Genomic DNA, 25036 nt, shown 5'->3' with positions numbered 1-25036 from the left:
CTGTGTCCACTCTAGGACACGAGGAGGCTCGACTCTATGGTTTTAACCCGCTGGGGCCCATGGAGCTCCGAGGGTGCCCGAGTCGACCCCGGGCTTTACTTTCCTAACTTGTGGCTCCTAGTCCCAGGTCTGGGACAGAGCGCGGCTACCGGTCACTGCTTAGACAAGTGCAGTAGATAGGACGCTGGATCTGGAGTCAGGAAGACCCTCCAATCCAGCCCCGACTCTGTCTCAGTTTCCCCCTTCTCAAGCGCAGCGCTAATAACTGCGACCTCCTCGTGCTTCGGTGCGCGTTAAATGAGAGTGTTTGTAAAAATCGCACAGCATGGGTTTGGCAGAACTGGGTCGAGAACAAAAAGTTCCTGGTGTTTCCCACGGCACTGGACCCTGTATGAGCAGCTCCTTACCGTGCTCAGTCTTAGCCATCATTGCAGAGGAAGGTGAGGAACCTTGACCTTGACCTTGTTATCTCTTCAAGTTCTGGTCCATGGTGGATTCTTTCTTTCTTAGTTGCATCTCTAGATCGAGGGTTCTTTATTTATGGTTCATAAACATAAATTCATACATACACACACATATACACGCACATATGTACACACACACACACAGTTTTGATGATTAAATTTCACTTTGTTTCATTAGAATGCATTTTATTTCATAAATTTAAAATAGCATCTGAAGTCCACAGCCTTTGCCAGGTTGCAAAAACCAGCCAGGTTGTGTCATGACATGACACAAAACATGTTAAGAACTTTTCCGATATTTTGAAGTTTCTGCTGTCCATGAACTCCATGGCAGACTAACCCGAAGGGATCTAGCAAAGATGGCCTAAGCCATGAACAAATTTACAGAGAAAATGTAATCTCAAGGCTTTGACATTTGGCTTTCTAATTGGATACAATAAGGTGAGGTTACCCAAGGCTGCACAAGGGATGGGACTGTAAAATCTAGTTGATCACTAACAGAACTCTTCCCTGCTTGCCTAGGGCATTAATCTTATCCATTCTTTAGGCAATCCTACCTAGTGGCCCAGCACCTCATCACTAGAAACATATTGAATTAAGGAATGGAGAAGAGTGTAAAGGGAGAGACAACAAGCAAAAAACTCTGTACTAAGAAGATATGCTCAGTCATTTTCAGTTATATCTGACTCATCATGATCCTGATTTGGGTTGAGGTCCCTTTAAGATTCCTTCTGATTCCCAACCCCCACAAACAGCTTCTTCCTTATTTAAAAACCCATTGAATTCTAGTCAATGCTAACCCTGGCCAAAACCAGTCAGGAGCCTGGGACTCCACCACCTTTAAGATCACCAAAAAGCACCCTTTTGAATTCCAATGATATCTGGGCTTTCCCAGCCCCCACAGGATCTAAGCTAACTTGGACTTTCCCAGTCTCCACTCTAATGATCTGCTCAGGTTTCCCCAACCTCCACAACCCCATTATAAAAAGGGGGAACCCTGGAGCCCATTCTTTGCAGGAGCCCAAACATGGCATTCTTAGTCAGCCATGCCAAGGGTTCCTGTCTGCCCAGTGACCAGCTCTGGCCCTGGCGTCTTTCTACCTTTACCCTCACTTCCAAACCCTACAATAAACTTTTTTTTTTAATCAATCTAGGTTTTCAGGCTTGTAAATTTCTTTACAGGGGACTCTGGGCCATCACTAGACTGCATTTAACTATGTATCCTTACGTGGAACCAAAAGGGGTTACCCCTTACCTAACTCTCATCAATCCCTCTTGGATTTTTTTTTTTTTTTTTTTTGGTAAAGATTCTGGGAATGTTTGTCATTTTTTTTCTCCAGCTCATTTTATGAATAAGAGAATTGAGGTAAATAGAGTTAAGTGACTTGCCCAGGGTCACATATCTAATAAGTTTCTGATACAAGGCAGAGATAGAATAAATAAGGGGGGGGGAGTTTTAAAGGCTGCCAATAATCTCTTAACTGCTAAATCCAATGGCTTTTTCTTAGTTCCTTTCTTCACACATTGGCATTTCCTCTTCTTGGTTTACCTTCCAGCTCTTCAGCTTCTTTATTTTTTGTCCTCCATCTTCCACTCTCAAAGTCCCAACTTCTTAAACTACCCCAAATGAAGTCTTATAATTGAATATGGTGCTAATGGAGTTATGATTTGTTATCAGAAACTGTGATTCGTATATGTTTTATATACTTATTATTGTATAATAAGTAATATTATATTACTTGGTCATGTAATATCATAGTCCCATGACCCTTGGTCATGAAAAAATTTCTCAGGTGAAAAGAGTTGATAATGGAAAAAGTTTAAGTAGCCCTGCTCTAAGAAAAGGTTTTCCTACAGAGTGCTGGAGAATCATGATTCTCATTCACCCTTTGTGTCTCTAATGGCTTAATTTGCTTCTAATATTTTCTTAAGGTACCCAGATGCCACCTTCTCTGTGAAGCCTTCCTCCCTTCTCATCTTGTCAAATGGCTCTCTTTCTCCTTAAATTACCTCATTTCTATGTATGAGCTTATAGATCACAACTTTATACTTAGAAGGACCTTAGACATCAATACATCAAATCTGTCATTTTACAAATAGAGAATCTGAGGATATACTTAAGTAACTAGCCCAAAGTCACACTTAACTCCTAAAAAACCTATGGGGTCTCCCCATGACTTACTTCATCAAAACCTTGAATGGCCTCAAATTCAAGGTCATCCACAAATTGGCATTTCTCTACCGTTTTAACTTTATTTTTTCTATTTCAAACATTTAATGACCAGTTCAGCTATACACTATTCAACATGTCTCCAGTTCTGCCTTATCAATATGTACATATATATATATATATATATATATGTGTATATATATGTACAGTAAAAATATAAAATGAATAAATATAAACAATATATAAAATAGTTAAAATTATTTAATAGTTGAGTGATCAGGGAAACAGTTCATGTAGAAGATTATTTTAAAGGGGCAATTGGAATTAGGTAGCTTACCAGAGATCATTTAGGAATTGTTAAGTAAGTTGATTTGTAATGTCAAGTTAATAAATGTCAAGTGTCTGAGGCCAAATTTGAACTTAGATCCTCCTGACTTCAATGCTGGTGCTCTATCCACTGAGCCAACTTGTTAACATCTAATTCACTTTCATCTTAAAAGAGAAGTCATCTATCAGGAGGAAGAGTAGAGGAGGAAATACATTCCAGAATTGAAGGATGTGCCAAAACATGGGGAGATAGAGGGCGCATCATGTAAACCCCAGATAAATTAAATGACTTAATCAAAGTCACATAGGTTGTTTCAGTGCCAGAATTCATATTCATGTCCTCTCCAATTTAATGGTCTTTCTACTGCACAACTATGGGAATGACATGTTCAGGAGAGCTCTGAGTGGTTTGGCTATTTTGGTGCTAACTCTTTGTGGCCAAGAAATTAGAGAGCCTTACCATAAGAAAAGTTATATGGTGCATTGGCAATGGCAAGTCAGGAAAGAACCTGTCTCTTATATTTACTATCTATATCTAGACTTCTTAAACTTTTCCCACTCATGCCCTTTTCACATGAGAAATTTTTACACGATGCTGGTTATATAGGTATATAAAATAGATATACAAATCAAATATGTGCTGATCTTAAATCATAAAGAAATTTATCTTAAAACAAATCTTTGTTATATCTATAATTTTACCATTTATTAAAGACAAAAGCAAATTTGCATGCTATTGAGAGAGATTGTTTATTTTTATATAAAGAATTAAATCTTGGTAGAACATTTGATACCTTTAATTGTGGCCAAATTTTTCGTGGTCCCCTCATTCAGTTATATGATCTCCTCAGTTTAAAAAGTTTTAGTCTATATGACCATAGTAAATCACTTTATCTGTCTGAATTTCCTTCTCATAAAATGGGAATAATATTTGTAATACCTAATTCAGAGGGTGGCTATGAGAATCAAAGGAGATAATGTAAGGAGTTTTTGAAACCTTGATGTGCTATATATAAAGCTCAGTTATTATTACAACTAATGGAGTAGCAAGCACTGGAAATGGAGGCCCGAAGGAAGGGGACTCTCTTTTCAAAAGGACAATGTAACTTTCTTATGGTCTATTTATTCTTGCAAAGTAGTTTAAAAAAAGAAAGAAAAAAGATGGGAAGCACCTCTGAACGTGAAAAGTGCTGCATAAGCAGCAGAGCTGTTGTTATTTCAGTCTCGGGGGCTTTGTTTAAGAGGAAGTGATTAAGAGATGAAGCCGTGCTTGTGTGACCTCTCACATGTCTCCAGTCCAAATCTCTGACCTTTGTGCAAGAAGAGCTTTTTTATTGTGTGAATCAAGCATCTCAGGACACACAATGTGTTCTGTTCACCAAAGGCCGCAGGTCTTACTTTCTGTTTCCTTTGGCTTCTCTGGGAAAGGAAGCCCTTCACATTCCCACCCCAGGGTTTGGTGTAGCCCTGCCTTAAAATTCTGCCCACTAGCAATGTCACTTGTTATAATAATAATAGCTCCTATTCACATAGAAATTGTATGTGACACTGTGTATGGTTTATTGTCCCCATGAAGACAATATCATGATTATTGTCCCTATGAAGACAACATTGCTCAATAATATTTTTTTTTATTTTTATAATAGCTTTTTGTTTTCAAAATACATACAGTTTTTAACATTCACTTTTGCAAAACCTTATTCAATAATAATTTTTTTAAAAGCACCATTATATAGTACACTAAGGTTTTAAAAGAACTTTAAAAGATTTTTGACAGGGCAGCTAGGTATTGAAATGGATAGAGCACCAGCCCTAAAGTCAGGAGGACCTGAATTCAAATATGATCTCAGACACTTAACACTTCCTAGCTGTGTGACCCTGGGCAAGTCACTTAACCCCAATTGCCTCAGCAAAAAATAAATAACTAAATAATAAAATAAAATTAAAAGATCATTGGTTCACATGATGAGGAAACTGAGATTTTAAAAAGGCAAGGCATTTGCTGAAGATCATAAAATGAGATGACCGTAACATCTAATGTTAGAATCAAAATTTGAACCTAGATCTTATGAAGATATTTCCTTTTCTCTTTCCATCACACCACAGTGAAAAATTATTGGGACTTATTGAGTAAGAGACTGAATGGAATGTGAGTAATAAGGAAGAAAGGGGGTTGAGACCATATTAGGATTCTAGAATTTATTTATTTCTTTCTATCTTTCTATCTATTTTTGATACAAATTGCTTTCTGAATCTAGTTGGGAGAGAAAACTCAGAACAAAAGGGAAAAACCATGAGGAAAAAAAAGAAAGAAATGAACATAGCATGTGTTGACTTACCTTCAATTTCCATAGCTTTTTCTGGATGAAGATGGCGTTTTCTATCCAAAGTCTATTGGGATTACACAGAGAATCACAGATTTAGAGCTAGAGACCATATAGGTCTTTGAGTCTTTGAGTTCAACCCCTTTATTTTACAGATAGTGAATTGAGGCTTTAAGTAATTTGCCTACATTCACACTGCTGTTCAGTATCTGAGGAAAGAATTGGGCTTTCTCGGAGACCCAAAACATATGGTATCTAAATAGAAGCTCCTGTTCACATTTAATTAGTTATATGTTTTGTTACTTTTTTGGATAAGGCAAAACATCCTGTTTAACTAAAACTGAAAGGTATCAGGAAAGGGGAGTGGGGTGGTTGAACTACGATCCATTTGATAAGGTTGCACAATGTTTCTTGCTGCAGCTGTCTGGACAATTTTATCCAGCACATGTGTGGAATATTTTCACCATGTGAGACTTTTACTCATGTGTCTCTCTGTGTATGTACATGCATATATGTACTAGAGGACCCAAAGAGGCAATCCAGAAATGCTTTCTGGCATTATGTCATGGGTTAAGCACAGGAATGGAAGTCAACTGGGTTCAAGTTCCCACTCTGTCATTTAATTTAATTGATTTGTGTCATTTAATTAGTCATTTAACTTATTTTTAGCAAATCACTTAATCTCTCTCTGCCCCAGTTTCCCCATGTATTTAAAAGGGAGGAGTGAGGGATTGAAAATATTTGTCCCTGTCATTTTAAGGAAAATTTTATAAAAATTAATACATCATATAAAAGTGAATAATTATTATTCCTTTTGAATTCCACTATATTTGACTTGTCATAATTGACAGTGACTTCAGATAGATTGCTTTGTAATCAATTTGACTCATGTTTCTAGGGCTGTGTTATCCTTGGATGTCAATGATATCTATGTACAGAGTACCATTCTGATGATAAACCCTAGATCTGTTGTGGGGTAGTGAGGATGGAGAAGAGAACATTCATTAGGGACCTAAGTGTTTTAGGCACTATAATAAGCAAGATGGTGCAATGGCTCACACTCTCTGAGTCTGGATTTAGGAAGATCTGAGTTCAAATGCAGTCTCAGTCATTATATGTGTGACTTTGGACATTCATGTAATCTAAATTTGCTTCAGTTTTTTCATCTATAAAATGGGGGATAAGGGGGAAATTACAGTACATATTTCACACTGTTGTGAGGATCAAATGAGATAATTGTAAAGTACTTTATACAGGACCTGGAACAAAGCAAGTGCCATATAAATATTAGTAGCAATAACAGCATCTCGAGCTGTTTAATCAAAAACTCACTTTTAATACATTTAATAATGAAATATGTCTCTTCCCTTGAAATCTAAGCAAATATGTCCTTCAAATGGTTGCTTTGGAGCATTTGGAAGTCTGACTTCATCTAGTCCAATTCCTGGTATAGTTTTATGTCCACTAGCAGATACATATTTCCTTTGTTTATCTGAAGACATTGCCTCCTACTTCTATGAAAGACTCAATAAACTCAATCTGGGTCTGCCACCATGGGCACTGAGTGCTGCAGTATAAGTGGGGCATTAAACTTAGGAGTGTGGGAAGGAGAAAAGAGAGAGAGGGTGGAGGGAAAGAAAGAGGGTCTGGAGAGAGTGAATAAGAACTACATTACACCTATTATGTGCTGGAAACGCTGCTAAGCACTTTAGCATTTATTATTTTTTATTTTCACAACATCCCTGTGAAGCAATGGTTGTTATTATCTCTATTTTACAGATGAGGAAACTGAGACAAAAAAGTTAAGTGACTTGCCCAGTATCATACAACTAGTGCCAAAAGCCAGAGGTAGTTTCAAATTTTCCTAACTCCAGACCAACTAGTCTATTCACTGCAGCAGCTAGCTGCTTCTGATAGACAGACACACAGATAGACAGGTAGGTAGATAGGTAGACAGACAGATAGATGGAAAGAAGATACACAGAAACATATAGACAGGTCAGATAAATTAACATTACTTCTCTGCCTTCAGAGTTTCGTGGCGGCTTCAAGATCCAAATAAAATTCCATCTTTTAAAGAAAATCTTTCCCAACTCCTCTCAATTTTATTGCCCTTTTTTCTTTTCTTTTCTTTTCTTATTTTTTTTAATTTCTCCTGTATATAGCTTTATATATTTGTTTGCTTGTTGTCTCTCTCAATTGATTGTGAGCTCCTTGAGAACCGGGACTGTCAGATTCTTTTTTGAATCTCCAGCATTTAACACAATTCCTGGCACATAATAGGCACTTAATAAATGCTTATTTACTCTGTGTGTGTGTGTGTGTGTATGTGTATATATGTGTGTGAGACACAGAGAGAGAGAGAGAGAGAGAGAGAGAGAGAGAGAGAGAGAGAGAGAGAGAGAGAGAGAGAGAGAGTCAGAGAGAGAGTCAGAGAGAGTCAGAGAGTCAGAGACACAGAGAGAGAAGTAGGGAAAGATACAAACATGAGCATACACACACACACACACACACACACACAGAATCAGAGGCAAAGACAAAGAGTCAGATAGATAGGTAGAGCATTTATTAAGTATTTATCTGTTCTAGGCCCTAGTTAAGTACTGGGAATACAAACACAAAAGAACAAGAATAATCCCTTGCCCTCAAGGAATTTAATGGAGTAACAGTTAGGAGTTGCACACTACAGCATGGTATGGAGGAGGCTAGGAAGTATTGGTGACTCGGGCAAAATATCATATCCTAGGAATATGGGACAGAGTTCAGGTTGCCAATAGGGAGAAAGTGGAAAAGATGGTCCAAGTAGAAAAGTCATAGAGTAGCTGAAAACACCAACACACTAAAATACTCTGTGCCTAGAATCTGAAAATGGAGATGATAACACATATTTTTCACTCTATTTCCCTTTTGTCCTTGCTGCTCCCTCAAGGGAGACATGAATCTGTTTTTCCAATCTAAGAATTTGTTTGGTTTCTGACTTGGCACTTATTTTTGAAAGAAACTTATTCTTAAGATAACGGATAGGGAGTAAATATAATCAAGAAAGAGGCTATAGTTAGTAACATATATAGGAAACTGACATTCTATTATGCTAGGAGACTTTGACATTAAATTGGGATTTTCAAGTAATAAAAGATGATACATGCATATATAAAATATATGTATTATATATACATATATTATATATGTTTATAAATGTAAGTAAATGTGTGTATCTAGACCCAATGAACCTGAAATATCTGAGGGAATTTGAAATATTGAGGGAAGGATTTGAAAATGAACCAGAATAACCTTCTGAGGAAAGTTCATATCTAATTCCCCTTTTTTTCTTCCTAAAGCAGGTTTGATAAGTAAACTATTCCCATGAAGGTCTGAGTAAAAGTCATTAACTAGAAGAAAAGTCATATCTAAAGGGAGAAGCTAGAAAAGTATCCTCCCTCTTAGGTATTCATATTTTGAAATATTAGCTTTATATTTTGAAGGGAGTGAGAGACAAAGCCTGCTGTGCACCTAAAAATTTGTAGGACCCAGGCATATACTTAATAAGTTTTCAATGTTACTGAAAGTGTATAGCTCAAGGCACTATAAGTTACTCTTTAGGGATTTTAATTTCACACAGGGAATCAACAGTGTGGTGAGGAGCCTGCTGTTTATTTTAGAGGCATTGCTTAATAGGGCTTTACCACTTTTATTTGGGGGATTTCTCAAATGACATATTGTGGAATTTTTGTACGTCAAGTTCATGAAGAAGTACTTCTTGAGGAACCAAATTAGGCTTTTATAGAATGGGTCAAGCTAAGGTCTAACTTATCCAGTAAGATTGAATCATTCTAAATCTCATGAATTAAGGACGTGGCTTCTAAGATCAATGATGTTTATAAAATGCACTGATAGATTTTTTGTCTCCAGAACACAGGAAATAAATGTTCCAAAATAATTATGAGTCACTTTAAGATCTCTTCCGGCTAAATAGGATCAACAGGTTAGAGATGAAAGTAGGAAAGTACTGGAACCAATTCATTCTGGCTCTCAAAGACTTATCTGTCAGTTGATAGCTATGTAGATAGATAGGTAGGTAGGTAGATTAGATAGATAGATAGATAGATAGATAGATAGATAGATAGATAGATAGATAGATAGATAGACAGACAGACATATAGATGAATGGAAAGGTAGATGATAGATAGAATGAATAAATGTAAAAAGAAAAAAGAAATGAAGACAGAAAAATAGAAAGAGGGAAGAAGGGAAGGAGAAAGGAAGGAAAAAAAGGAAGGAAGAAAGGAAGGGAGGGGGGGAAAGAAGGAAGGAAGCAAGCAAACAAGCCAGTTAGATTTTCAGAGTGATCATTTATACCTGGGAAACTGACAAATGCTATGATCAAGTTTGATATTGTTGTTTTGTTGATCATCTAAATTTAAGAAAGTGATAATGTTGAAAATGCAGACTATACTTTAAAATGTGCCCTGAATGCATTTTTTTTTCTTTGGGAAAAGCTGGCTTTTAAACATTTGTCAGCATATATATGATTGAAAGAGACTTTAGAGTTCAGTTAGTTTAGTAGTTTTTAATTTTGGTCTCAGAACCATTTTACACTCTTAAAAATGGTCAAGAACCCTCCCCCTGGAAGAGTTTTTGATTTATGTGGGTCATATCTATTGATATTTAAAGTATTTTAAATTAAAACATCTTAGTACTATTATGAACATAGTTTTGATCTTGCAAGCTCCCTGAAAAGGTCTTTGGGACCTCCAAAATACCTGGTTCACTCTTCGAAGACCATTGACCTAGTTCATCCTTTTATTTCCTAGATGAGTAACCCAGAGAATGGAGGCCTTCCTAAAATCAGGAATTGAAACTAACAACCAGGATTCAAACCCATATCCCTTTGATTCAATATCCATGACTTTTTCCATTTTACCATATTGGATTCAAGAGTTCCACTTACAAATGAAATAATGAAAAGTGTAGATTGGGCATGCATTCACGATGCTTTGAGGAAAAGATGCCTTTCAAAATACATCAAAGTCCAAGACCACTGACATTGTCTGACAACAACAATGATTTTGACTATTAACATAGCCAAAAAGATCTGAAATTGTTGCATTTTCAGATAGGTAGGTGGTCTTAGAATACTGCAGAATTTGCCAGTCTCCAAAGGTGGCAATGACTGTACAGTAGCAGGCAATTCTGGTTGTGATATATCAATAATAAGTAGAATAACCTCCACAATACTTTTTAACAAACTCCCTTTCTTATTCATCTTTCAAAATTTCAAAAGTTGGCCTCTTTTTAGAAATCAGCTGATTCACACCTTCCTTTAGAGGGTTACAAGCTCAAAACAAGCTAATGTGCTTTTAGTCGGCGCTCATAAAAACATTTTGTCCAGAACAGTGGAGGTGACAGGCAATGAGCTTTTGCCAACAATCAGCAAAATACAGGAAATGTACTGTACTCCATAATGTACTGGACCCGCTGTACTCTGCCCTCATCAGGCCATATCAGGAATATTGTATTCCCAGCATTTAAAAAATCTCAGAATTGGAAGCATTTCAAGAGACCATCTGATCCAGACTATACCTAAACAGGAATCTTCCAAAACAAAACTGTTATACAGTCATTTAGCCTTGCTGTAAGGAGAAATCTGTTGCCTCATGAATCAATCCATATAACCTTTAGATAACATTGCTCATTAGGAAGTTATTTTCTTAATTCACAACTAAATTTGTCTCTGTAACTTCTCATTTCTTCTACTTCTGAATGCCATTTTAGGAAGCACATGGATAACTTCCAACATGGTGAGGCAATCTAAATCCCAGAAGCAACTAGGGATGCTTACCTGCTAGAATGCCCAGTACAGATTTAGAGCTAGACTTTCTAGATCTTCTAGTTGAACTCCCTCATCTGAAAGATAACAGGCCCCGAGAAGTAAATGGATTTTGTTACACCCATTTTGTTCCTTTTGAATTACTCTAACCAAGATGAAAACACTCTACTCTTCTTTTCTCCTCTCTTTTACTTCTTCCTTCTGCCCCAGAATGGACTCTAGAAGTCATTCCAGATAGCCCTGAAGCAGGAAGACCTACCCCGATCCTGGTTACAGTCCCATTGTTGGGATGCTTAACTGCTCATAGGGCTTGAATAAGACGGGAGTCAGTAACTCCATTCCTTCCTATAAGATGGCATACAACCAGGCCTTGCTAATATTTTTTAATATCCTCAGATCTTATCATTTGCTCTGCAGCAACCTACTTAGACGGCCTTTGGATTTCTGGGCCTTGCCATGCTGAATTGTTGGTCTTCCCAGTATTTTCCATCAGCTCCCCTACTCAACTTTCTTTTATGTGTTTCCTCTAACTAAAGCATGAACTTTTGGAGAACAGAAATTGTCTTGATTTTTTTTCTTCCTATTTGTATTCCTAGTATTGTGTTTGGCACATAGTAAGCACTTAGTGCTTTTTCACCCACGTTGATGATAGAGCATGAATATTGCAATAATTTTATTTTCTTTGAAAATAAAGTCTAAGAAAAGATGGACAGCTCTGAACATAATGTGTAGTATTTATTTGAAATAAATAAATGAACAAATGAGGATAAAGTTTAGTTGTGGTGAAGGCTTGCCACTGTATTAGACTATTACTTATCTAGAACATTACTCTGTATTGTGATTACTTGTGAATGTAATATCCCTCTTTTAGATTGGGAATTCATCAAGGAAAGGACTGTTTTGTCCAAACTTTGTATCTCCCTTAGCATTGCATTCAATAGATGCTAAATAAGTATCTGTTGAATTACAGTATTGCATATGATATGTAAGGAACTGATTTGTCTTTGTGTTCATTTAGTGGTACATTGCTACATTGATGGTGTAGGGATAGAGTAAGATACTTTGGTGTTACCTGGTACCAAGGACTGAGCCCTCTCTACCTATTACAACATTGTATAAATGTGAATGAATAATAAATGTATATTCATATACAAATGAGTTTCTCTTTAAGAAACAAGGAGAATAACATCAGAAATAAAATGCTAGATTTAAAGCCAGGAAGATCTTGACTGAAATCTCTCCTCCAATTCTTACTAAGGGAAATTTGGTAAATCACTGAAATTCTCTTGGTCTTAGTTTCTCCACCTGTAAAATGAGAACAGTAATAAGAAGCTTACCTATTTCTTTAATAGCTTCAAGCTGCACTAAGACTTTTAGGACATTGTGTAAAATGTCATGTATTATGATTAATTGTAACTTTCTGAAGGCAGGAACATTCACTTATTAAACTATCTTACCCATTGCTTACCACAGTTTTTTGTTGTTTTTGTTTTGTGTTTTTGTACAAAGTAGGCACTGGGATATAAAAATAATGTTTGACATATATAGGCATATAGGAAATTAACATATGCCCACTGTTCAGTGAATGTGTGTCAGGTAGTTTGTGTCCAATTAACAGAGACTTTGAGAACCAAGGACCACCTGCACTTCAAGATGAGGCACTCTTATAGAACTGAACAAATGAAATAGGAGATTAACTCTGGCAAATAACAAATGAAACCCAGTCTTTGTCAATTAACAGTGACCTTGGCTTTCTCTTCTATTCACAGAAGCTCTTATAGGTTCTAAGTATTCATTCATTAAGCATCTGCTAAGTGCACATTATTGTGCCAAGCACTGGTAGTGATGCAAAGAAAAATAGGACACAGATGACCCCTAGACATAGATTGAGTGATATAAATTCCCAAAGTGCCAGTTTTCATTAACCATCTTATGCTAGGCAATTAGCAAAGTCAGGTTCACACAGAAGTGTTGGACCTACTAACAAATGGCAACTAGGAAAAATGATTCTTCCTAGCACAAGTTTAAACTTTCTAAAGGCAGTTTATTACTGGTACCTGACCACAAAAATTCCCTACAAAACCAATGCTCTAAACAATGCTTGCTTCTGCTTTTCAAGGAGAGGCAAAACAAAAGTATAGAATGATGGGACTGAGGTGAATTATGTAAGTGAGACATGCTGGGAAACTCACAAGACTGAGTCCTCTCACTACCCACCATTACCAGGTTCCTCATCACAGCAACTGCTGTGTTATCCAATATATCCCATTTGCAAGAAAACCCTCTGGCTGATTTAAGTCTGACAAGAAAGAATAAAAACAGTTATAGAAAAATATTGAAGCTTTATTTGTATGTGTTTAGTAAACAGTTATATTCAAATACTCAAACTTGTAGAGAAAGAAAGTAGCACAGACATAGGAGTGTCATTTTTATGTTATAAGTGTTCACAGAGAGACAATGATGATGCTGACCCAGAACAAAGAAAAGCTGAGTTCAAGTTCTAACACTAGCATGTATTATTTATGGGAGCCTAGACAAATAATTTAATATCTCATTGACCCAGGCAACTAATTTTCTTAGATTATAACTTTCAGATTAGGTACTTAATCTGCTTTAGAAGAAGGAAATTACTAGTTTAGAAATCATAATCTAATTTTTTTAAAGCACGTGCAGATTTCTCTTTAAACCCTTAAGGACATTGTCAGGCCCACTGAGTTTCATTAGATCTTGGCTTAGGCGTCCAAAGAAGCCAATTATGATCATTAAGCACTGAACAAATGCTTATTGATTTTGGAGCTCTCAGAAATCCATTTACACCAAATTTGTTATCCATTTATTAGGAGAAAGGGCAAATAGCTGAGGAGTCAGGTCATGAGATTCTGGTCCAAAAGGAGAATCTAGGCTATAGGTTTGGTTCTGTTTTGACCAAGCATTTCCAGTGGCTGTTCCCTGCAAGTGCATATTTTTGCAAAGGCCACATCATTCCTAGAATTTTTCCTTAGTAGAAAAATACAAGATTTCTTCAGTATTGTGTCTCCTGGGAACTTGAAGCCCTTTTCTCCCAATTCAAGCACTAATGGCTTAAATGTCAGTTTGAAGGAATTGATAAGTATTAGACTCACTGTTTCTGAGGTAGAAATAGTAGTTCCATGCCCTTGGGCATCACTAGGACCACTTTGTTTTGCACCTCTCAGACACTGTTCTCATTTAGCATTTTGTCTTAGGGTTATTTGGAAATATTGTATAAACTAGTCCTTCCCTTGGATGTACACCATGCTAACAGAGTGATAATACTTCTTTAAAAGGAGCCAAAAGAAGCTGGCAGTGTTCCCTTCATGATTTGCCCAATATACATTCCACCAATTGCACTGCTTTTGTAAAGAGCGAGGACTGGAATGAACATCTATATGAATGATGTTTTTTTATTTGTGGGGGCAGGGAAAGGGGAAGGTAAAAGAGCAGAATTTAAGTGACTTTGATTTTCACGTTTGCACAAAAAAGATTCACAACAGCCCAGTAGCCAAGGCCAAACCATAGTGAAATGGGCATTGTTATAAATAACAGTATTTCAAAATTGACTTTGTCAACCACTATTGAGGTTGGTGTTTTCCAGGACAGTAGCACACCCACACTGTGAGAGTTATGGTGAATTCATAGCACAGAAGCAAATTGTGTGAGGTACATACTACCCCTTTCTGATGACAAAAGGAACAGTGGATTTAGGTTATTCAGAGATATTAGAAAAGGCAAAGAACAGATGGACTGACCTTACACACTAGCTCCTTAGGGACTTGCCACCAAGAGGATGGCAAGAATGGGAGCTAGAAGTTCCTACAGCTCCCATTACTTCTCCTCACCCATGCCACATGTCCTACTCCTACACCACTACCAGGCAATCAAGGGAGTTGTGCTAAACTCTGAGGAATCTTCTTGCAAAAGAAAGATGGCAGCTATAGGTACCTTAGTTCTCTTTCCCTAAGGTCTAATCTGGTTCCCACAGACCAACTCCAGAGGGAACAACTCCAAAGATACGGTTAATAGCAAAAGATAAGATGTTAGTGCTGCACAAATAAATAGTGTGTCTATCCCCCAGTTGTTCTGGGGGAGCTGGTTAAGTGGCAATTAAAGGGCGAGTATCAAAGAATCACAGCTGATTGGCTTCAGATGATTGCATCCTGTAGACTTTTCCATAACCTGAAATTGCTATCCCTGGTCATTTTGGAAACCAGATGCTACGCCAACTCTTCTGGATCTGTCAACTGCGCCAGGCGTTGCAACATCATCAAGCGGAGAGTGCGGAACCTTATGGAAGACACAATGCACAGATCTCACCCAGGGTTTGACTACATAGCCAATATAACAGTGCATGTGGGATCTTTACCCAGGGAAAGCCTGGATGCTTTGTTATCATGGCAGGGCATGTGGCCCATGAGCCCACTTTGCAAACATTCACAAGCCTTGTCTTGACTTAGGCTATGCCCTTAATTCTCTGAACTCTTCTCTCCTCTAACAGCACCCTCATTTTTTCTGGAGGCTGCTTCAGAGTCAAAAGGGAATCAGTGATGATCTCAGGAGCCTTGAGTTTTTTCTGTATTTTTCTTTTAAAAGCTGTACTATTTTTCTCAAATAAGCAATAATAAAAAGATGGGGCATTTCCCTCAAATAGTATGAATTTCAAAACTATTCACCTCCTATAATTTGTGATGTCTCATCTCAATTTATAAACCAGGAGGAAACTACTATTTTCTTTCTCTATGACATGATTGGAGATTTGAAATCAAATGAATAGATTGTTTTTTCTTTAAGTCACTACCATATGCGAGTCATTGTGCACATTAAAAAAAAATGTTTTTTCATGTAAAATGAGCAAAAATTCAGAATTTTAGAGTTGAAAAGGGTATTAAAGGTACTTCAATCCAGCTCATTAAGGCCCAAATTGATTACTTCATCCAAGGAGCCTGGGTCCAAGTGAAAATGGCTCAGGAACACAAAGCTAATTAAGGACTCTAGGCTTATTCTGTTTACATGAACAATAAAAAGAACTGAATATTCCCCAAGAGTGCCTGCTACCTGCCCTTCCTCCTCTAGGCAAGCAGAGCTGAGATTTATTTCAATGATCTCTTCTCACCTAACTTTGAATAGTTCTTCCTGATCACACCTGTAATTAAATAGAACCAAATAATTGGAAAGTACTATCTTGTACCTGAGAGTAGGCAGCTAGTACCTCATTACTTCCCTTTCCAAAAATCCAAAAACACCATTTGGCACAATCAAGTTTCATCACTTGACTAACTCCTTTTAAAATATCTGTGCTTGAAGCAAGTAGCAAGTTTACAGTTTCTGTTATTTAAAAATATCTTTTCCCTGGGCCTTGCCAGCACCTTACAAGAATTCTTATCCCACTTCCCTCTTCCCCCCCATAAAACTCTTTGGACATTTCAAGACGACTTTCCAGTTTATCACACTGACATTTTATAATGTAAATACTGAGAGACATAGGACTGCCTGTCTCTGTGACTCTGAGGACACATTTTCAGTATCCTCTGTTTCCCTTGTACTACATAGATGGGAGATCTCAAAACTACTTTCCAACTAAAAATAAATGAAATGTCACAGCAGCCACACAAAAATGCCATGGAGCATGAGTGTGGGGCAATTGGGAGACTGGATTTACTGAAATTAACTTAAAGACTCTTTAGCCAGAGAGACAGAAGAGAAGAGAAAAGCATCCTTGCCATCCTAATGGGAGATGCTTTCTCTGCTATCCATGTGGTGACCCTGATGGATAGCTACTATGTGGATTCTTTGGAGCTGCTTACTTCAGAGTCAGTTTGATTATTTCTCTTTCCTCCTCTTCTTTTAATTTTTCAACAAAACTGTCCAGCACCGGCATTTCAAACTTAATGTACTGAGCGACCTAGAAGATCCAAGAAGATTTAATATTTTTGTAAAATATTCTTTAATTTTATTTATTTATTTATTGTTCTGCTTTTCAAATATGGCTTCATTGGCATTCCCAAGCAACAAGATATCTCTGTTCTTTATAAATTCTATTCCCCCACCCTGCCCCTGTTAAAATCCCTAGGTATCAACTAATAGAAGCTAAATAGTGAATGCAGAAATAAAAAGGTCCCATTATTATTTTCAGAGGAGCTATTCTCCATTAGAGGAAATATAAACTGAAGATTAGGAAAAGCATTCAATAGTGAAATACACTCACGCCGAGTTCTCTCAGGGGGAGTGGTTCAAATCCCATTCTCCTGAACAATGAGAATTGAACTTGAAATAGCACTCAGAAAAGTAATGGAGGAGGTGGGGTGAAAGGGAGATATGCAACATTTAAACAATTCTGTCATGGGAATAAACTCTGTGGGATCTACAATTAGCTAATCTTTCTTCTCCACTGGTAATTTTGGAGATTTGCTAATCATTTGGCTGGGAATCAGAAAGACTGGGCTCTAATGAGAGCTATCTTGCCTTGAGATTAAGCTCTTGGTTAATATAATTTTTCTGGGTTGTCCAAGATATACACACACACACTAAAACTCTTTTTATTTCCAAGAAGTTTTTTACCTCCATGCAGGGGGAAAAGTGACATAATAACAATTTCCCCCTTACCTGGTTTCTTTGTTATATTATTTCTTGGAGGTGGGGGTGGAGGGTAAACACAACTACAGAAGCTAGCTGGTTCATTACAGGTAATAAAGTGGAGTGGCCATAGATCTGAGTATATTCTGATTGATGGGACTTTGCAAAGGTTTAGTGGGGTGCCAGTCAAAATAAATGAGAAGAAATGAGGGAATCTTTTATCTGCTTTGCTCAGCTATCCCTACTTAGCTTAGATGCTAAGTATTCTTCCTTATAAAAACATATATGCTCCATAGTGTTTATGACTCTGACTCCCACTTACATCATGAGGAACTTCTTCTCCCAAGTCTGTTTCCATCAGAAAAATTTTGGCGATTTTCTCACATGGACCATGTAGGATTCTTGAAATAAGTGGATATTCACAGTCTTTTAATTTTGTTCGTTCTGGAGAAAGGTAAATAAGATCCAGTTGTCTCATTTTGTTTTGAAGAACATTCTCTTCTGGGTTAAAACAGGCACACTGATGCTCTGTTGGTGAAACTGAATCAATCTATCAATTCTAGTAAAAAATTGGACCTGGTCCCCAAAGTGACTAAACTGTGAGTACCCTTTAACCCAGAAAATCAGCATAAGGATTATTCCCCAAATAAATAAAAAGAACCATATGCATAAAACTATTTATAGCAGCAGTTTTTGTGGTGGCAAACAACTAGAACTTAAGGGGATGAATGACCATCAATTAGTGAATGGCTGAACAAAATATGGTCTTTAAATCTTTAAATATAATGAAATATTTTTCTGTGCTTTAAGAAATGGAAAAAAAAAGGATTTCAAAGCAACCTGGGAAGATAGGAAGATTGATTTACAGGGAAGTGAGCTGAACCAATAACAGGACTATGTATAGGAAAATTTAGGGAAATTTAAGAAAGAGGAAAGACTTAAGATCTCTTATCAACACCATGACCAATTACAATTCCAGAGGACCAATAATGAAAAATAATCACCCAATTCCAGGCAACAAGTGACGTGTTTGACTTGATAAGCAAAATGAGAAGTGCATTTGGACTTGGCCAATAGAGATTTGTCATGTGGCAGACTGGGCTAGAGAGTGCTAAGAGGCTCAATGTGAATCCATCCTCACTAATGGAAGGGCAATTGAAAGCACAGAGTCTAACAATTAATGCAAGGCAGCAGCATCTTCCTATAGGAAGAAATGGAAGAGATTTAGCTTGTTCATATTATAGATGAGGAAATGGATGGAAAGAGATTCCCTTACTTGCCCTAATTTATACAATAGGAAGTAGCAAGGGCAAAACTCAAACACACCAAGCTCTAATCTTACTTCTGCTTTCTCTATTAAAAAAGAAAATTTTTGTTCCCAAGATTTTGTCTGAATACAGAGCAGAGAACTAAGCCATTCTTCCATCTATGCACTTGGTTAATTCAAATTACACCCACTGTGAGCACCTTTTGTTCATTTCCTTTTGAGCTTTGTCACTGAATACAAATTTAGTAGCTGCTAATTGTTTTATTCTAGGCTAGGTCTAGCTCAGTTCAATCTAGATTTGAAATTGAAATGTAATAAGACAATAATTTAAAATAACTGGATAGTATAAAATTGGAGTATTTCTGTGGTCTAGAATATAAGTTGATGAATTTACAAAAATGTGAAAAGACTTGGAATTACCAAGGATGATGGTATACACCTTCAGAGAAACAGGATAAGTAAGCATTGTACAGTCTTATATAGATGTTTATAAATATATATATATACACATGATTATAGATATTTATGTATATAACATATATATGTATGCTTTATATACATGTTTATATGTATATATGAATGTATGAGTGTGTTTGTATATGTATATGCATATATGTTTTATGTGTGTATATCTATGGATATGTGTGTATATATGTATATATTCACATTTAATTGTAGCCTTTTTGGGGGAAGTTACGGCAGGGGGAAATAAAGAGAAAAAAATAATAAAGTAAGTATAACATAAAACAAAAGAATCTACAAGGAAGCAAAGAAAAGAAAAAAGATGAACAATTTTGGACATAACGAATGGTATTTATATCATGCTTTCTTGAAATGGTAATTTATTGTTTCATATTTTAAATTCTCTCATGTTCTGCTGTTTTATATGGTAATTTTTTCTGCCTTTTTTCCTTTTTCCATTTTTCTTTATTTCTTTCATATTTAAGTTTAAAATAAAATCAATTTTTAAAAATAGAATATAATGAGGTTACATGGACCACAAAAGACAACAAAAATATTTTTTATTTAGAATAAGATCTAAAAGTATAAGAATACTAAACACTAAAGAATAAGTGTATAATCCCTATAATTCCTACAAAAAAAAATAAACACTATTCCTCTCAGCCTCCACAACACTAATTTATTCTAGGTGTAGGAACTTCCTCCAATGTGGATATGACTTGGTAGATTAAATCCTATGTGCCTTGGGCACACAAGGCTAAATAAATTGCTCAGGGTCACATAGTGCCAGCTAGTCTAAAATTATTATACATAACAACATAAATAACAAAAATAATCCTGATTCTTCCCATTTTTATCATCACCTTTGCTCACACTTATCTAATGCTTAACATATATTATACCCTTTGATCCTTAGAACTACCTAGTGGGCCAAAGGCTATTATTATTATTCCATAATTCTTAGAATCATCCAGAATCAGGATAAGAAAAAGTCTTTATTCTTGGTCTTTTGGGGTCACTGTCAGGAGATTAGATCTAGGAATCGACATACCTCCTTCCCCTCTCTCCATCGCCCAAGTATATGCCTGCCTACTCCACCCTCTGATCTCTCCTTCCTTTTCTTTGTCCACACACACAGATGGAGCCAGCACAGAGTTGAGTAGAGTCATCCTTAAAGCATGTTAATAGAGAATTGTCCAATTGGTAATTAGCCTTAAATGCTAAGTTATCTCGGTTAGGTTCATCTGCTCAGTTCTAGCCCTTCATATAATAATATATTTTTATATCTATATAGTATATAGATATCTTTGTATCTTTATAGATGAGGGAACTGAGAAGTTAAGACTAGACTAGGGCCAGGGTTACAAAGATAATAACTTTATAGCAGAATTTGAACTGAGGACTTCCTGATTCTAAGCCCATCATCCACTGATATGTGCCTTTTTTGATGAATAAAGTTCTTCATAGATGTGAACTCTTCTTATCATTCACTGGCAGTGATCAACCAAAGCTGGTCTTTCCTTTAGCTGAGTGCCATAGATTCACAGCCACTGAGACCTTTGCCTCTGGGATTTAGGAGCCTGAGTATGTCTTCTCCCAACTCATCACTGTGCTTCCTATGAGCAGTAAAGTGCTTAGCATACAATAAATGTGTAATAAATGTTTATTTCCTTCTCTCTTATTTGTGTCAAATAGTTCAATAAATAAGTATATATATAAAGCACCTATTTTGTGGCAAAACCATAATTTTATCAGAGTCCCCCGTAAAATTCCCAAACTCAAATGCAGGTGTTACCACTCAGAAGGAATGCTTAAAACTTACCTCCTGATTCATGAACTACATAGAGTGCAAACTCGCTGGGGCCATTTTCAACCTGCAACATTCAGAATAATATATTAGTACTAAGACTTAGAGATGTCTCAGCATAGTATTGGACTTAGAATGTCTGAACCTCACTCATCACCTTGGTCTTTGTCATATCGATTTCTCCTTCTAACTCAAATATTTCTATTAATGACCCACTATTCTCTTTGCCACCAAAGCAAAAAAGCATGAAAATCATCTTTTTTATTTCTCCCTTCTCCATGGTTCCCAATATCCAAGCACTTACTAAGTTTTGGTGATCTAGTCTCTTTCATCTCTGATCTTTCTTTTGACCCCTCCTACTCCAATATCAGATCCTCATTACTTCTCACCTAAAGTACTGCAACAGATTCCCAACTGGTCTGACCTTTCCAATCCATCAGATCCATATATCATGCCTAGAATAAGTTTTCTAAGCTGTTGCTTAGATCACATATATAATCAAAAGTATATATATAAGATGTCTGAATTCCAAACTGCTTAGTTTGACATTCAATGTATTTCATAAGCCATTTATTTATAGTTTTAACTTTATGCCATTCCCTGGTCTATAACATATTCTTTGCAACTTCCATGAGTTTACTTATGCTTCTTCCACATGGAATCTGCTTTTCCTAAACTCCTACTGAAATTCCTATTGATATACTACCTAGTTATTATTCAAATGCCATTTCTACCATTTCTATCTTCTTATCTCTTCCAAACAGAAACGATGTTTCTTTTTTTTCTCTGTGTTCAACTTTTTGTTTGTTCTTTTTTTACCTTTTGTGGAGACCTCGTCTCATTCTGCATTATATCATATGAATCTATGTGTTGATGCTGATTTCTCTACTATATTGCGAGCTTGGAGGATCACGGGTATAGACTCAGACCTCAGAGCCTACTAATCATGTGATAACATACATAAAACTGAATGAATCACAAGTAAACTCAAAGGCCCATTTACTATTCCTTGCATACAATATTCCAGTTCCCCTTCTGTGCCTTTGAAATAGCTGTCCTTATTCACAGTATGCTTTTCTTCCTCTGGAATACTTTAGGTACAAGACTGAGATGAAACCCCACTTTTGGCAGGACCCCCATCTGCTAGAGTCTTGGATTGCATATGCATATAAACACACACGCATATGTATTTGTATATATGTATTGCAAATATGTGCGCATATATGTATATTTATATATATATATTTATGTACATATGCATATATATCCATATGTATTTATGCCATATTTATAGATATGTAATATAACTATTTATATGATATCTCCTGCATTAGAATATGTGCTCCTTGAAAGCAAGGACTATTTTTGCCTTTCTTTGTATCTCCAGTGCTTAGCACAATGACAGGAATATAGTAGGAATTTAATAAATGTTGACTCACAAAATCCAAACTACTCATTTTACAAAGGCATAGACAAATTAAAAAAAATATGGCAAGGGTCACATAGCTAGTAATAAGTGTCTGCTGCAGAAATATAAAATCAGATCCTTCTAAGTCTAGTGTCCGTGGGCACTCAGGTAGTGATTGGAATTAAATCAAGATGTCTAACTCTAGAGCTAGGACTCTTTCCATTGCAAAATATTGCCTCATCAAGGGCAGAGACCAGAATCTTATTCATTTCTATTTTTCTTTCTGCTTTTTTGTCCTTTATAGTATAAATTCTAAGACCTTGGACATGTGCCTCTTTTAAATGTGGCCAAATGAACTTATTCAAATTATAGGATATGCCTTTCCTCTTGTATAACCTACCAATATATAAACTACCCTTAGCACTATACTATATAATTTGACTTTTCTCCTCCTAAAACAGAGGTGGGAAAACTGGGGCTCAACGGCCAAATGCAGTCCATCATCTGTATTTATACAGTGAGCTAAGAAAGGCTTTTCCATTTTTAAAATAAACTTTTATTGTATTTTAAAATACACAATCATTCTTAGCTCATAGGCAGTGGGATCCAGCCCCAGATTGTAGTTTGCTGATTCCTGTCCTTAAAGAAACCAGATGTCTATCACCCAAATAACCTCTGGATTATAGAATCTTGTAAGCCCTAACAAGCGTATGTCTACACAGACCCAGGACTTCCACAGGGGTCCTTAGGTTCTTCCCCCTCAGAACTTGTGAATGATGTCTTCTCCAGGCTGACTTACCCTAAATTTGTTCAGAAGCAGGGTGAGCACTTGGACAGTTGTCATGGTGCTGTTGACTCTCACATTGGTCACGGAGCCATAGGCAGGAGTAAACACTGAGGTCTGAGAGAAACAAGATGTGCTGATTAGATAGAGTAAGAGCCAGATGCACGCTCCTATCACGGTATTAGCTTGTCTTGAGCACACTGCTCTGCCATGGACATCTCTGGCACATGGAAAGAAAACTTAAGAGTCCTATCCACTATTCACGTGGAACACCTGTGGCCATCTGCCACTTAGCCTAGAACACAATTGCCATGCTAGCCTCCTGAATTTATGTTAAATCCTATTAGAAAATCAGGATAGGGAAAGTAGTGACAATGGAGAGTGCCAGCCTTAGTCTCAGTAAGAACTGCATTCAAGTCCAGCTTCTGACACATCATTTAATCACTCACTGTCCCAGGTTCCAGGACTAGAAACTACTCTGAAAAAGACCCTTCCTCACCTGCAGCTCCATATGCTTTTAGAATCACTGCTGTACTCTAAAAGAGTCTCAATACTAACAACATTAAAAAAAAATCTACCAGTGCTAAACCTAATTTACACAAAAGCAATTAGTTGATTTAGTAACTCCCCTCTGCATGGGGAGACCACTGGAGATTGTCCTCAAGTATCCATGGTCCTAATAAAAATGCTTCAGAATGAAGCATGAATGAAGGGATAAAAGGAATGAAAAAACATTTATTAAGCTCTTACTTTATATCAGATACTATATTAAGCACTGGGGATGCAAACAGAAAGAATACAGTGTCTAATCATTTCATCAACTTTACCTGACTCGATGACCCCAAATTGCTAGTGAAGAATCCCCAAAACAGGGTTGTAACATAAGGACTAAACAAAAGGGAAAAAAAACTAAAAGGACTAAAACAAAAGAGCAGAGGGACCATTATCATCTCATTAAACAGAAGTCCTAAAATAGTAGTAGTGGGGATGCAAATGAGAAAAATAGTCATTATTAAAAAGACCTTGCAACATTTTATTTTTAAGTCATATTTTTCATATAATTACCAACTTTGGTTCAAATTAAATTTTCCCAAGAAAATATACCTTGGATCAAACCTGAGTGTGACCTACCTGCTATTTTTTTAAGTGTTTCTATGTGTCGGTATATATGTCCCTCCAAAATTTCAGGATTATTATGTAAGACATTAAAATTATTAAAAAGAATGGACTAAGGAGCCTCAGTTCTGAGACAGAAGATACTCTATGAGTTATTTTGTGTGTGTGTGTGTGTGTGTGTGTGTGTGTGTGTGTGTGTGTGTAAGAAATATAAACAGCTAGGTGGTGCAATGGATAAACTGCTGGGCTTGGATTTAAGAAGAGCTGAATGAAGCCTCAGATACTTCCTAACTGAGGGATCCTGGACAAGTCAATTAACCCTGTTTGTCTCAGTTTCCTCATCTGTAAAATGAACTAGAGAAGGAAATAGCAAACCATTCTAGTGTTTTTCCTAAGAAAACTCCAAATGGTGTCACGAACAATCAGACACAACTAAAGTGACTAAACAATAACAAAATATATGAAATATATGCATATACTTCACACATGTAC

The 25036-nt window shown here is 36.6% G+C and overlaps 1 protein-coding gene across 3 annotated transcripts in view; it reads right to left on the bottom strand.

The window, feature by feature from the left end:
* Window positions 1–13434: 13434 nt before the first annotated feature.
* Window positions 13435–25036, bottom strand: part of RASSF4 (Ras association domain family member 4) — a 78405-nt gene continuing 66803 nt past the window's right edge. For 2 of the 3 annotated variants that reach the window (XM_074296273.1, XM_074296274.1), the window contains exons 8-12: window positions 23444–23545; window positions 21252–21303; window positions 18023–18144; window positions 16932–17029; window positions 13435–15414 (exon numbers count right to left, since the gene is read on the bottom strand). In XM_074296273.1, coding sequence (XP_074152374.1) covers window positions 15345–15414; window positions 16932–17029; window positions 18023–18144; window positions 21252–21303; window positions 23444–23545 — 444 coding nt within the window. In that variant the 3' untranslated portion in view covers window positions 13435–15344. The remainder of the gene's footprint in view (window positions 15415–16931; window positions 17030–18022; window positions 18145–21251; window positions 21304–23443; window positions 23546–25036) is intronic. The other variant, XM_074296275.1, reaches the window with a different exon arrangement.

The sequence above is a fragment of the Sminthopsis crassicaudata genome, chromosome 2 (assembly GCF_048593235.1).
Source record: "Sminthopsis crassicaudata isolate SCR6 chromosome 2, ASM4859323v1, whole genome shotgun sequence".
Lineage (NCBI taxonomy): Eukaryota > Metazoa > Chordata > Mammalia > Dasyuromorphia > Dasyuridae > Sminthopsis > Sminthopsis crassicaudata.
This window is presented reverse-complemented; position numbering and strand designations above follow the sequence as displayed.